Source organism: Neophocaena asiaeorientalis, unplaced genomic scaffold, assembly GCF_003031525.2.
Source record: "Neophocaena asiaeorientalis asiaeorientalis breed wild unplaced genomic scaffold, Neophocaena_asiaeorientalis_V1.1 scaffold185, whole genome shotgun sequence".
NCBI lineage: Eukaryota > Metazoa > Chordata > Mammalia > Artiodactyla > Phocoenidae > Neophocaena > Neophocaena asiaeorientalis.
Window position 1 is genome coordinate 1,901,349 of NW_020171809.1, and position 14,028 is coordinate 1,915,376.

Below are 14,028 nucleotides of genomic sequence, written 5' to 3' on the forward strand. Positions count from 1 at the left end.
TGATGGAAGGCCTCTGCCCTGAAGCCCAAGCTTAGAGCAGGCCCGGCGGGCTGCAGGGAGGCGGTGCCGGACCGCCGGCCTCCGACAGTCACTCAACGGCCCTCTCCCCTCCCCTCTGCTGCCTCTCCCCCCTGTATTCTCTTCAGACCGCTATCTTGCAGGCCTGGGAGCGCTGCCCCTGCACGCGCAGCCCCTGGTGGGGGCGGAGCGCGTGTCCCCGTCGGTGCACAAGCTGCGGCAGCACCGCCCGCTGGGCCGCACGCAGTCGGCGCCGCTGCCCCAGAGCGCGCAGGCGCTGCAGCACCTGGTGGTCCAGCAGCAGCATCAGCAGTTCCTGGAGAAGCACAAGCAGCCCCTGCAGCAGCCGCAGCTGCACCTCGGCAAGGTGAGGCGGGGCTGCGGGCTTGGGCGGGGCTGCGGGCTTGGGCGCGGCTGCGGGCTTGGGCGCGGCTGCGATGGGCGGCGGGGCTGCGGGCTTGGGCGCGGCTGCAGCGCGCTGTGCGCGTGAAGCGTCTCTTTCCCGGGGGCTTATTCTACTTGGCCCGCACGGTTCTCTCTGGGGTCTCTTAAGGACACTTAACCCTCTTAAGCAGACCCGCAGCAGAGAGGCCCCAACGGAGGCACGGGGCCCCCAAAGCATGGGTTCCGAGCCCCTCGGCACCCGTGCCCTGCCCACCTGTTGCAGCAGCCTCGTCGGAAGGGCTCCTGCCCAGAGGTCTGCATCCCTCCACGGTCTGGACGGTCACTCCCGGCCCCCTTTCAGCGGGAAGCAGCGGCAAGGTTAGCGGGGCCCTGCTGGTTATGGAAACGGAGGAGCAGCAGCTCTGAGTGGCTCGTTTCTAATGCTTACATTCGAAGTGAAGCCTCTTTCTGTCAGAGGAGACGAGCCACTTCGGAACGTGGTCCAGCGGTTCCTCCGAAGGTTAACCGTGGAGCGACCACGTTGCCCGGCAGCTCAGGGGCATCTGTCCGGGAGAACTCAGGGCAAGGGCCTGGCCACGGGCACTCACAGCAGCGCTGCTCCGGATGGGTGGGCAGGGGGCAGCCCCCGTGCCCATCGCACGGTGCGTGATAAACAGCGTGGCACGTCCGTACGACGGGACGTTGCTCAGCCACAAAGAGGGAAGAAGCGCTGACACAGGCCACACGTGGGTAAACCCCAAAACGTGGTGCTGAGTGAAAAGGGCCAGGCACAAAAGACTAATAAACACATGGTGCGTGATTGCATTCACGTGAAACGTCCAGAACAGGCAGACAGAAAGTAGCTTGGTGGTCACCAGGGGCTGGGGGTGTGACGTTTCTTTATGAAAGCGTGGAAACGTTCTAAAAGCAGCTTATGGTGACGGTTGCATAACTCTGTAAATATACTTAAAACCACTGTGTGATACAATTTAAAGGGCGTGAATTTTATGCTATATGAATTACATCTCAATAAAGCTGTTAAAAAAATAAGAGGTTGAGGTGATAGGAGGCAACTTTGGGCATTTTCTGAAGGAAACGTGAGAACGCTGGCAGATTGGGGGCGGCGAGCCCTGATTATGGACGTGTCTGCTTCCCGTGAAAGCTCACCCGTCATTTCCCCTTTTCGGGTGGGTCACCTGTGCTCCACTTGTCAGATGTGCGTAGGCCTCTGTCTGTTTCCCTGAGGGATGGAAGGGTCAGGGACGGGAGGGGCCTAGGGACGAGGGTAGGGTCATGTGTTTAGGTGCCCAGCAGGTGGGACGTGCCCGGCAGGTGCAAGGTGGAGAGGTGAGGAGGGACCCCGCCCTCTCCAGGGATGAGGCCAGACAGACGCTCAGGGCAGGCCAAGCCCAGACCCCTGCTGCCCGCCAGGCGCTGGGACACAGGCTCGCCAGCCCCGCCCCGGAGCCCCCTTGGCTGCGCGGGCTTTCCTAGCAGGCAGCACAGGGCCGTGTCAGTAGTGGGAGGGGCCCCTGAAGCCAGCCCCCCACTCGGGCAGGAAAGGCACCTGATCAGGGTGGGCGAGCGGGGCATCACCAAGTGTCAAAAGCGTCAAAGGCACTTCACGTCACCTTCCTAATACCGACGGGCTTCTTTTTTTTTTTTTTGCGGTACGCGGGCCTCTCGCTGCTGTGGCCTCTCCCGCTGCGGAGCACAGGCTCCGGACGCGCAGGCTCAGCGGCCATGGCTCACGGGCCCAGCCGCTCCGTGGCATGTGGGATCTTCCCAGACCGGGGCGCGAACCCGCGTCCCCCGCATCGGCGGGCGGACTCTCACCCACTGCGCCACCAGGGAAGCCCCCAACCGGCTTCTTAATTGCACTACGTCATGAACCGAGTGATGGACGTGTAGGAGGTTTTAGGAAGACAGGAAACACCTATCGTGTGTGCTGCATTCTTCACAGAGTGATTCAGAAGCTGGCTGATCCCCCTGGATTTTGCTCTGTGATCGATTTGCCGTAGCGAACGACAGTTGACTGAAGTGTTTGTGCGCTGTTCTCCTGGGATGCTCAGGGAGCTGACAGTCATATCTAGTACCGCCAGCACTGACGTTTCTGCCCTTCATCTCGGGGGGGCTCGTACCCTGATGGCCCCTGAGCCAGCTCCCTGCAGCCCTGGCCAGCGTGCACCGGGATTGCAGCCATTCCTTGCGTGCTTCACTGCTTGTTCAGCCTCCATTGTGAATACGAAAACTGGGCCTCGTTTGTTTGGGTGTCTAATGGTGAGTGTATCCAATGACCTTTACATACTGGCCTGCTCACCAGTTAGGTCTGGGCCCTGAACTCTAGTCTGGCTTTTAGAAGCTTCTTGTTATAAACATGGCTTACGTCTGTTCTCGCTTAATTGATGAGAGGGTGCTCCCGAGATCCTAAGGGTCTTTGGGAGACAAAGAGCTGATGCGTTTGTCCCATCTGCTGCGGCATCACCGCCAACGTCTCCGCTGTCGCACTCACCCGCAGTGAGCCTTCCTTCCTCTCACGGAGCCAGATCTGCTGAGTGACCCGCCCAACCTGTGGATGCAGAGCTGCGTTTCACAGATGGACAGGGAGAGAAACAGACCTCTGTCTGTGGCCGTGGCCCAAGGAGACTGGCTGCACACACACCGGCGTCACTGCTGATAGAAGACCCCTGGCGGGTGTGTGGCAGGCCTCTCGGCGTCACAGGGAGGCCGCCACATGGGGACAGCCCTCCTCCCCACCCCAGTGTGGAGTTTCCGCCCCCCGAGAGGTGCTGCATCCTGCCAGGCCCTGCCAGGACGGGCTGCAGGGATGGGGGTCGTGCCCCTGGGATCCCTGACAGTGAAGCTGCAGGGGGAAGGGCGGGGACACTCCTCACCCAGGCCGACCTGCGAGGCGAGGGTGCATGTGCCTGGGCTGGGGGCAGGAACCCCACCACACGGGACAGAGGACGCACGTGGAAACCTCCGAGGCTTGCACATCCAGCCCTTGGACCCCTATGCCCGTCATTCATGGAAAGAAGTAGAACACAGCCCACAGACCTCGCACTGACGTCCACAGTCAACACGATCACACCACCCCAACCCCCGATGGCCCGGCTCCACGCCGACGGACACACGCCCGACCCGAGGGCCCTGCGGGCCCCGCGGGGGGCACCGCCCACGTCTCTCCTGAGGGGGCAGCCCTCCTCCACCTCCAGGGCACTTTACAGAGTACGTGGACTCTCCCGAAATGTCAGCCTTGTACAGGACACCTGAAGACAAATTTTCACCTGTAGCTGGACCCAAATCAGACCAAAAAGGCCACGAGTGGCGTTATTGGAACAATAGAGGAAACTTAAATACAGGTCACCAGGATCATACACAGTTACTAAGTTCACACGTGACACACTGGGTACAGGTACTGAATTCATCTGTATTTTTCATCTGTATTCATCTGTATACACAGCAGATATGGTTGCCAAGCCCGTCCCTCAAAGCCCCACGGTGGACGGTCTCCCCTGGGTTCTGGGGAGAGCGTCGTGCTGACACGTCTGCCAGCTGGGTCCGGCAGCCCGCCAGCCCGCGGTAGGTCAGCGGAAGGACAGGCGGCCTCTGCCTGTGTCCATGGCCGCCGTCTGCTGGCGTCCAGGCAAAGGGCATGTGGAGCATCTTGCGCTGTTCCCGAAACCGTGCTGTAGTTTTGGAGCTGAAAGGAAAGTGCTGGACGAGAGCGAGGACTGAGCTTCTGTCCACTGAGTGCACCTTCCCGTGGCTGCTCTCCTTGTCTCCTCGGTGATCATGTTCTCAGCTTTGTCACAACCCCGTTTCCTCCCGGACGACGAGGACCCTCTACCCTTCGGTCGCTGCTCCCGGGGCCTCCACCTCCACTGCGTCCCCGGATATACTTACCCACTCAGGGGCCGCCTGCCGTAGGGCCTGGAGCAGGCCTGGCGTCCTCAGGACCAGGCGCAGCTTCCGGGTGACCCCCCTGCAGGCCACCCTCGGGCCACGGCACCGCAGCCTCCCTCCCGACAGAGACCTTGCTTCTCCAAGTCCCCTGCAGGGGCCCCGCCCTCCCCCTCGGCCTCCCCTGCGGGAGCCTCTCTCCTGCCCCCTCTGTCTACGTGGCGTCCCCACCTCCCCCGAAGTACCCACTCCCCGGCCCTCAGCCGCCCGGGCTCCCTCCGTGAGCCTGGCCTGGAGCATCTGTGCTCCCCGCTTCCGTTTTCCATCTGCCCTGCCCTCCCCTCACTGTGCCAGGACCCAACTCTCTGCTGACCTTCGGCCCCCTCCTGGCTGAGCCCCCAAGGGTCATTTCCCCGCAGGCAGTCCCCTGACCCTTTGGGATCTTTCCACGGAGCGGAGAGGAGGTTGCCACCCGCTCTGAGAAAGCACCTCCGGGACCTTCATCTGGAGGGTGAAGTCCATGGTGTTGGGAGCCCCCATCCCCATGCCCGCCCCCTGCTGTCCACGCCCCCGTCCATGTCCCCAGGTCCCTCTCCCTGACCTCCACCCCACTGTCCATTGTTGCCAATTCTTTCACACCCTTGCCCTCCAGTGCATCGCAAGGGGCCTTGGCCACTCCCATATCCATCCTGGCTGCTGTCCCCCCTTCCTGTTTCCCTCCCCATCCCTCTGCCGTGGCGTCCTCTCACCGGGTCTGTTCCCCAGCCACCTTCTCAGGCCCCACGCTCAATAAACCTCCCACAAACCCCACCCTGTTACCTATCAGACTCTGCGCCAGGCCCTGGGGGACAGCGGAAACGAGAGAGCTTTGACCCCGTGGGTCCTAAAGCCAAGGCTTACAATGCCATTTGCTGAGGTTTCGAGGCGCCTGCGGACATGCCGGGGCCCAGGAGAGGCCCAGTGCCCTCTTCCGGCAGAGATGGGTCCTCCATGCCTCAACCCAGCCCCAGTGGAGGGGCAGGTGGGGGGCAGGCACAGTCTGGCCCCGAGTGGACTCTGTCCAGGCACGAAGTTCATCACGGGGCCTCGCGGACTCCAGGTGTGTGGGAAGCAGATGGGATTGACAGATCTCAAAATCATCAGAAACAGACTTTCAAAACACTTTTTTTTTTTTGATGAACCACGGTGAGAAATCTGTCGAAGCACCTGGATGTGAGGTTGGCGGATTGTTTACTCAAAATAGAGTTTTGAGCTTGTCTGCCAGCCAGCACCCTCCCACCCCAGCTTTCTCTCCACTCACCCCATCGCCTTCTGCTGAAGCGGCGCTGACCTGCTCCCGGAGCTCTGGCCACCTTGTTCCGGCTGGACTGGAACTTTCTGATGAGAAGCTGCCATGGGCAGATGTAAAGAAAGGGCCTGGGGTCCCCACGGCTTGGCTTTCATAGGTTGCTTTCTTTTACAGTGTTCATTACAAACGACTTAAAGGATGATCACATCAAAGAAACCCCTGGCCCAATCAAAACTCTATTTTCTCAGCAAAGTAAGGCAGGTGCTGAGGAGGGCATCTATAGCTCAGTCTTCCTCTGGGGCTGAGCCCTGGTACCCGCCGGGTACAGCTGACCCCTGGCTGGTTACAAGCTAATGGAATACCAGCACTGGCACAGGTGTCCCGAATCCATCCCTCGTGGGCCAGGCTTCACTGCATCCAGGTGTGGGTGAGGGCACAGGCGGCTCTGTAAGGACTTTTTAAAATACAAACGCCCAGGACGAGAAAACATTAGGCTTCCTTGAAGACCTCGGTTTCCTTCTAGAAACAGAGTCAGGAGTGGTGACAAGATTCATTCTCCCCTGCAGGGCAGATCTCTCGCATGGCAGGGACCTAAACAGGGGCTTTTGAGAGCTTCACGTCTCCTTAAAGCCCCGACACCAGTCACATCTGCCTCATTGACTCCTTTCCCACAGCGAATGGACAGATCGTGCATGGAGAGCGACCTTCAGGCTTGGGGCTTTGAAATTTGGGGCACGTTCTTTCACAGTTTACAGAAAGTCAAGCAGTTCAGTTATTAATTTGCTCTGAGACATTCGTTGTGCCCGAGTCCCCGTGTCAGAGGAGGGGGCCCCGCATCAGAGGAGGGGGCCCCGCATCAGAGGAGGGGGCCCCGCATCAGAGGAGGGGGCCCCGCGTCAGAGGAGGGCCCCCGCGTCAGAGGAGGGGGCCCCGCGTCAGAGGAGGGGCCCCCGCGTCAGAGGAGGGGGCCCCGCGTCTGTTCCTCTTTCTCAGCTTCCTCCCAGCTCACCACTTCCCCTCAGGCTGGGCACGGCCGAGACCTCTGTGCCCCCAGCACCTGTCTGTCTTCTGGCCCCCATGCCTGGGGCGGCAGCCTCGTCACCCGAGACCCAGGGCGCCATCCTGGACGGCCCTCCCTCTGCGGTGTCCCGGGCCTGGACATGCTGCCCCCTTGCTGCTGCATGGCCCTGTCCCCACCACGTCGCAGCGGCTAGGGCAGGCCCTTGTCCTCCCAGGCCCTGGCGGGCTGGCCGACCACAGCGCCTACTTCTGGGCTGCGCGTCTGCTGGTCCCCCGCACGCCGGGCCAGGTCCCCGCCTCGTCCCCGTCGGGCCGGCCCTTGCTGTCCTGCGGCCCCCGGTGTGCTGGCCTTGCTCACTTTCCACCTTGACCCTCCCACTACCCGGACGGCTCATTCACTTACCCAGTCGTTCAGGTGAACGTTTAATGGATAATTACCACGTGCCCCGTGGGTAAGTCAGCAGTGGCCCCTACCCTCACCTGAACTGCAGGCTGCAGGTCAGGCGGCCGTGTAAACGGCAGCGGCAGAGCTGCAATGACTCCTGTGGCTGGAAAAGCCTGGGGGTGCGGACGCAGATAAGCATCACCCAGCCCCCACCCGGAAGGCCAAAGGACGCCTCCCAGAGAAGACTGGAGGTCTGAGGGGTGTCGAGGCGTCAGCCCAGGGGCGTCCGGGAGGGAGGGAAGCCGTGGGGAGCCCGTTGGGAGGAAACTGCAGTGATGTCAGGATGGCCATGGCGTGGTTGGAGGGGAGGGTGAGCGGGGCCGACGGCAGAGGAGCAAAGTAAGGACGAGAGGAAGAGTTGCAGGGGCTTAGGCAGGGTGGTGGCACGTTGAGAGCCCACTGTCACCGCCACACGGAGGTGGACGGGAGAGGGGCCTCAGAAGGCCGTGGCTGTGATCTAGCAGGAGATGCAGGCTGCCCAGTGCAGGACGGGAGCAGAGCGTGAGGATGGAGAGAAGTGTGCTCTCCAGAGACATGAGATGGGCAGTGCTGGGCAGGCACGGAAGGCGGAGGGCCAGTGAGAGCCGGTGCCCCGGGTGTCTGTGTTGAGCCAGGATGCTTACCAGGCTGTCGGGCGGTAGGTCTGGGGATGAGGAGCGAGGCCTGGGCCGGGCACCTGCATCTGGGAGTTACCGGTGTGTGGAACCTTCAGCAGAGAAAGGACCGCACTGCTGAAGAGCGTGGTGTCTGGGCAGCAGGCCCAGGGCAGACCGGACAGCGAGGCGTGAGTGGGCGCAGAGGCCAGGGGAGAGCAGGGGAGCCACGTGTGTCCCGTCGGGGGCTGGCAGGCAGGGTCATCACGGCGTCTGGGACGCGCATGTTCTTGAGGTGGCAGGGGAGGGGCACGGGCGAGGTTTCTCCCAGCAGCTGTGACCGCGAAGGAAGGAGGCCTCCCTCTTCACGCCCAGGTGTGGACGTGTGTCCACACCTGTAACTTGCATTGCGCTTCTCTGTGCCAGGCACACATGTGCTTAAGAGCAGGTACCAAATGCCGGGCTGTGTCCTTTCTCAGCACCTCGGACAGCACCCAGCACCCGTGTGTGTGTGTGTGTGTGTGTGTGTGTGTGTGTGCGTGTGCGCGCGCGCGCGCGCACGTCTCTGCGCATGCGTGTGGGAGTGGGTGCGTGTGGGTGTAACAGCGCCCTCAGAGGCTGGCCTCTGTGTTTCTGAGGTGTGGGCTTTGTGACCAGCCTTCTCCTGTCCTGCGATCTCGCCCCATGTCACACCGAGCTCCGTCCCTACCCTCTGTGTTGCAGATCATCCCCAAAGCGAGCGAGCCGGCCCGGCAGCCCGAGAGCCACCCCGAGGAGACTGAGGAGGAGCTGCGTGAGCATCAGGCCCTCCTGGAGGAGCCGTTCCTGGACCGGCCCTCAGGGCCGAAGGAGGCGCACACGCTGGCCGGGGTGCAGGTGAAGCAGGAGCCCGTAGAGAGCGATGAGGACGACGTGGCACCGGGCCAGCGGCAGCCTACCGAGCAGGAGCTGCTGTTCAGACAGGTGACCCCGCTGAGCAGGGCCGGACCCCGGGGGCGGTGCCCTCCTCCACACCGCCGCCCAGGCCCCGTCTGCCTGGCGATGCGGGAGGGAGGTGTGGTGCGACGTCTGTGTTATAGCGGGTCACCCCCAGGGACACTGGCCCTTTGCCCGCTCTGGGCACTTATGCGCCTGCTTTCCGGCTAAGCACAGGCCCTGAACTCCTTAGGGATGCTTTTCCTTCAGGTTCACAGGCTGTAGCTGAACACGGATGCAAGTGCTGGTGGGATCAGCATACACGTGGGGAGGGAGGCCGGTTCGTTAACTGATCAGAAAGCTAGGTGGCATCTGATCAGGAGCCGGGACCTCGGGGGCCAAGAAGCCACCAGCGACCAGCCTTACAGGTGCAGCGCAGCAGCCTGGCCCGGGTGTCCAGAGCGGGTCAGGTTCCCTGGCAGTGACGTGCAATGAGCAAACTCACAAGACTGATGACTAAATCTGAGGGATGGTTCATTGACTTTGAGTGAAAAGGAAAACTGCCAGGTCAGGGAAACGCTAGCGCGGCCGGCCAGCAAGTCGGAATCCGGCCCAGGGCATCTGAGGAGTGGAATCTAATATCTAATCGTGTCCTTCATCGATGCTGGAGCTCAGCACCCGAGGTGCAGGGCCCCGGCTTGCCCACCCCCTCCTTGCTGGGCCTGGTGCCAGCTGCCCAGCCAAGCTCCTCCTCTGGCCCGGCAGCCCAGGCCAGGCGCCTCTGCTGCTCGTCTGCCCACCCGGGGGCATCTGGACTGGGGCGGGAGGTGACACACGGGATTAGCTCATAGGTTTCTCTGGAGACCCCGCACAGGCCGCAGCTCAGCCCTCTGCCGGCTCCACACGCCGGGGCAGGCACCGCAGGCGGCTGGCACTGTGTTGCTTTTCTTATTTGTCATTTGGAGGGCAGCCCGTCTCCTCTCTCGGGCCACAGCCTCAGCGCTAAACACCACTCTGCAAAGTGCACGGGGACCAACACTTAATGAAAACAGGGAGGTCCCAGCAGGAGGAAGCCGCTGTCTTTTGTGCTGTGCAGACTCCTGCAGGTGACGGGGCTTGAGCTGGGGCCTCGTTCCAGTGCTGGGGGGCATGGGCCTCGCACGTTTTTGAAGGAAGCCAGCCTCTCATTATAACTGCAATTCAGCTTGCTGTTCGTACGCTAGTATGAAATTGGAAGGCGTTTCGACAATTTCTGGGGGCTAGTGTCTTGTCAATGATAAAGTGGCCAGCGTTCACTAAGGAAAATTATCCTCGTTGTACTCCAAGCCTGAGACAGTTATCAGAAACGCCTGCTTTCTGTCTGCTTTGGGGAACCACAAGCAGAGCCCCTCTCGGGGGAGCTTGGTGCACACGCAACAATGTGCAGGTCTCAGCTTACGACGGGCACCACGTTCTGTAGGCGGCTCGTATCTGGAGAGACTGGGCGCCCTGTCAGCAGAAGGGGAGGAAGCGCCTGGGAGGGGCTCTGGGCTCTCTCCTCTCCACTCTGCTTCGTAAAGGCAGGAGGCCAGGAGCCCGGACAGAGGCCACCCCCAGGGCCGCGGCACAGCCCTGGGCCCTCGTCCGGGGGTCTGCTCCTCACCGGGACCCGCGCTTCCCAAAGGACAGCGTTTCCCCCGGGAACAGAGGCAGGGCTGGCCATGGAGCCTGCAGTCGCCCAGGAGCCCTGCTTTCTCCAGCACCTCTGAACAGGGTGTCCTGCCCTCCCCTCCGTGGCCGCCCAGGGAGGAAGCCCCCCGCTCCCCGCGCTTCTGGCAGGGGCTGGGCGGCCGCCCGCAGTGCTGGCACCTCCACCACTCCCCTGACTCCACCCCAGATCCAGCACCCCACCTTCCCGTGGGCATAGCGCCTCTCTCCCACCCAGCCCCCGGTCCCCGTGGCGTCTTCCTGTGTGTGCTTGTCCGCTGGCTCAGTCCAGAGCAGGGAAGGGGTGATGGGGGGGCCTGTCCAGCTTCAGCCGAGGGGCTGTGGCCTCCCTGCTTCCGAGCCCTAGAGCCTCATCCAGCGGAGGCCCTTTGGTTTGCAAACTTCCTGCTTTCGGACCTTTTGGCATTCTCACAGAAGCCCGTTCTTCACATGGAAGATACCTTCTGTGAAAAAGAAGCTTGTAAAGTGTGTGTTTAACTCACCCACTTTTACTCTGGTTATTTTTGGCTAAAGCGGGGTCCAGGGGATTGCGCTCTGGGTCCAGGCCTCGGAGAGGTGCACCCACACCCAGACTGCTGGGCCCTGGCCGTCTCTGCCTCAGCCGTCCTTCCCGTCCTGGCATGAGGACGTGTGAGACCAGGAGAGGGAAGAGGTTGGGGATGGAGAAGAAGTCGCATTTTCGCCGTGATGTGCTTTTCATCCAAGTTTCTGGCGTGCAGACCATGTGGTCCTGGTCGAAACCAGACCGGCCGGGAGTGCTGTCGAGCCCCGTCGGCGTGGCTTCCTGCACCAGTGCCTTTCTTCACACCTCCGAGCCCCACCCCGAGCACCCTCTGCCCGGCCGCCCTGCCTCCCTGGGTGCCACCTCCTCAGGGACCCCCCGCAGCCTCCTGGCTGGGCCGGGCCTCCCTGTCAGCCCTGACCGGGCTCGCCGGGCGTCTCCGCTGATGGTCTGTCTTCCCACGGGGATGTCCGGTCTGGTCGGGGCCAGCGCAGGCTGTCCATCCGGTGCCACCCGAGGGCCAAGGGCCGGGTGGATGAGCGACTTGGGAGGAGGAGACACATGTAGCCCTCCAGCCAGGGGCAGGAGCTGCCTGGAAGCAACAAAAATGGCTCTTGTCTCCTCTCCCCCAGCAAGCCCTCCTCCTGGAGCAGCAACGGGTCCACCAGCTGAGGAGCTACCAGGCGTCAATGGAGGCAGCCGGCATCCCCGTGTCCTTCGGCGGCCACCGGCCTCTGTCCCGAGCGCAGTCCTCCCCCGCGTCCGCCACCTTCCCCATGTCTGTGCAGGAGCCCCCGACCAAGCCGCGGTTCACCACAGGTAACGTGGGGCAGGGGGTCGGGGCTGCGGCCTGGGCAGACGTGAGGGGGCGGGAGGCGCCACTGCGGGGCCTGCGCGGGCCAGAGGGTGCGGCTCAGCACCCCCCGCCTCCTGCAGGGCTCACACCCCTCACACCTGGCCCGACCTTTGCCCTCGGCTTAGCCCGGGCTGGGGGCACCGGATGGAGCTCACCCTGGGGCTCCCCTCACCCCATTCTGTGACCCTGGGGCTCTGTCCTGAGCCCAGAAGCCCGCCTTCTCTTCCCCGGAGAATCATAGTCTCCAGAGAACAGCCCGTCCGCGGGCCTGTGCGGGCCGGGCGGCTTCCTGTCCGCGGTCAGCAGGGCAGCGACCTTGCCCTTTCGCGTCCTTCCCGACCTCGAACTGAGCGCTCGGCCAGGACCTCGCCTGTGAGGCCCAGGTGACCCCGTGCAGTGTTTGCGCATCGCGTGAGAGCAGGGCTCGGCCAGCCCTTGGACGCTTGCTCTGTGCACCGAGCTGTCTCCACCTGTGCTGCCTCGCTGCCCCGCCCGGCCGGGGAGAAGTCTGCGGGCAGGACTCTCTGCCTGCGCCTGAAAGGCGCTCCCCGCAAGTCAGGGCTGAGAACGGTAGCCGAGTGAGGCGTCCACCAGGGTCTGAGGCACTGGCCTCGCTGTCGGGCCGAGGCTGCTCCCGGGGCAGCCTCCACCCTGCTGCACCCGGCCTGGGACGGGAGGGTGGCCGGGATAGCGCCTCACACTGTTTTCATCTCATTGGATATTTCTTCTTAGTGGCATGTTAAGGTAAAGTTATCTAAATACACAACAGTTTCATCCTCCTCCAAACAGTTCTCGTAAAACGCCCTGTTGTTCTGCACACTGGGATGTGCAGACGTGGCCGTGTTCTCTCTGTCAGGCCTCAGGATACTGCTCACATTCAGAGAAAAGGTCCATAGTCAGTATATCCAGAAGTTAAGTTCTTGCTTTGCAGAAAGAAAACCAGAAAACTGCCAAGTATCACAAATAGAATCAGCGGTGACTCTTTAAAAGTGTGAGTCCCTGGCCATTGGCTGAGGTAGGTCCACTGTTAGAAGGGCGCAGCTCCCATGACAGACCCCAGGACCACAGTGGAAACGCTCCCGTGTCAGATGTGTCCCCTGGGCGGTCAGCAGTCCCACCAGGGAGCCTGCGGGCCGGCATGACGTCACCAGCAGCGGCCCGGCCGCTGGACCCTGCTCTGTTGATGGACCTCCTCAGTTTGTCTTCGTTATCAGTTTTTCTTTAATGTATAAAACAGTGCATATCACTGTAAGAAAGCACACATGGGAGTTCCCTGGCGGTCCAGTGGCTAAGACACCGTGCTCCCAAGGCAGGGGCCCTGGGTTCTATCCCCGGTCAGGGAACTAAGATCCCACGTGCCGCAACTAAGAACCGGTGCTGCCAAATAAATACTTAAAAAAAAAAAAAAAAAAAAAAAAAAAGCACATGTGATGGAAACCTGAGAAGCTAACGGGTGCCCCAACCCTGCCCCCCGAGGAGCCATTGTCGGCGTTCAGGTCACATCTCCTGGGTTGTTTCTGCGCGTAGCCAGACACACAGGTAGACACAGACGTTGTGCATTTCACGAAGCCAGGACTCTGGGGGCCCTGCACTGCTGTCGGCCATTCTTGGCGTCTTCCGAGCCCACGCATGTCTGCCCAGCATGCTGGCCGCTCCCCGCTCACTCTGCAGACCGGCTCTGCTGCCGTTTCCCGTCTGTGAAGGGGGATGACAGTGGCATCACCTTGAAGTTCCTGGCCTCATGGCCAGTAAACGTCAGGAGGCGATTTTATCACCACGACGACGCTGTGGAGGGGCGGGTGGCCGTGTCGTGGCACTGATGGGCCCCTGGGCTGTGCACATACATACATCTGTGCCGTCCACATAGCCGTGTGTGTGCATCTGTTACGCGCTACCAGGCACACCCTCGTTAGTGCACTGACTGTAAACCTGCCCCTGTCCTACTGCTTTTTTACCAGAAGTCCAACCCCACTCTCCCCCGCCCCACTGCTCAGTTTTGCTGGTGGACCCAGAATCCCTCCAATGCAAGGGGACTGACTCCCATTAGCTCAACTTCTAAGAGACTGAGCGGGGAGGCTCGGGCACTGCCGTGTCCAGCTGGACCTGTAGAAACAGGCTCACCTTGAAGCTCGTTCCCCCGGAGGCTGGTGCTAATGCGTCCACTTGGCAGCATCAGACATGGAGAAGGAGCGGCCGTGGACCTCTGACTCCGCGGCCCCTGCTCTTTGCCTGGCGCTCCCTCCCTTCTCCACCTGAACAAGCAGGTGTTAGTGACAGGTGCCGGTGGCTGCCAGGGCGTCCACTCACCCAGCCACCTTCCCACTGTCCCAACCCTGGGAAGCCAGGTGTGTGACTGTGCTGTGTCGGGGACAACAGGGCTGCTTCCTGGAAGATGTC

At 61.9% G+C, this 14,028-nt stretch overlaps 1 protein-coding gene across 6 annotated transcripts in view; it reads left to right on the plus strand.

Moving 5' to 3' along the window:
• The window catches only part of HDAC4 (histone deacetylase 4), a 239,297-nt gene that overhangs the window by 180,909 nt on the left and 44,360 nt on the right, over positions 1 to 14,028 (plus strand). For 4 of the 6 annotated variants that reach the window (XM_024755628.1, XM_024755765.1, XM_024755907.1 and 1 more), the window contains exons 11-13: positions 147 to 385; positions 8,375 to 8,614; positions 11,408 to 11,594. In XM_024755628.1, the coding sequence (XP_024611396.1) occupies positions 147 to 385; positions 8,375 to 8,614; positions 11,408 to 11,594 (666 nt within the window). The remainder of the gene's footprint in view (positions 1 to 146; positions 386 to 8,374; positions 8,615 to 11,407; positions 11,595 to 14,028) is intronic. The other 2 variants (XM_024755683.1, XM_024755839.1) reach the window with 1 other exon arrangement.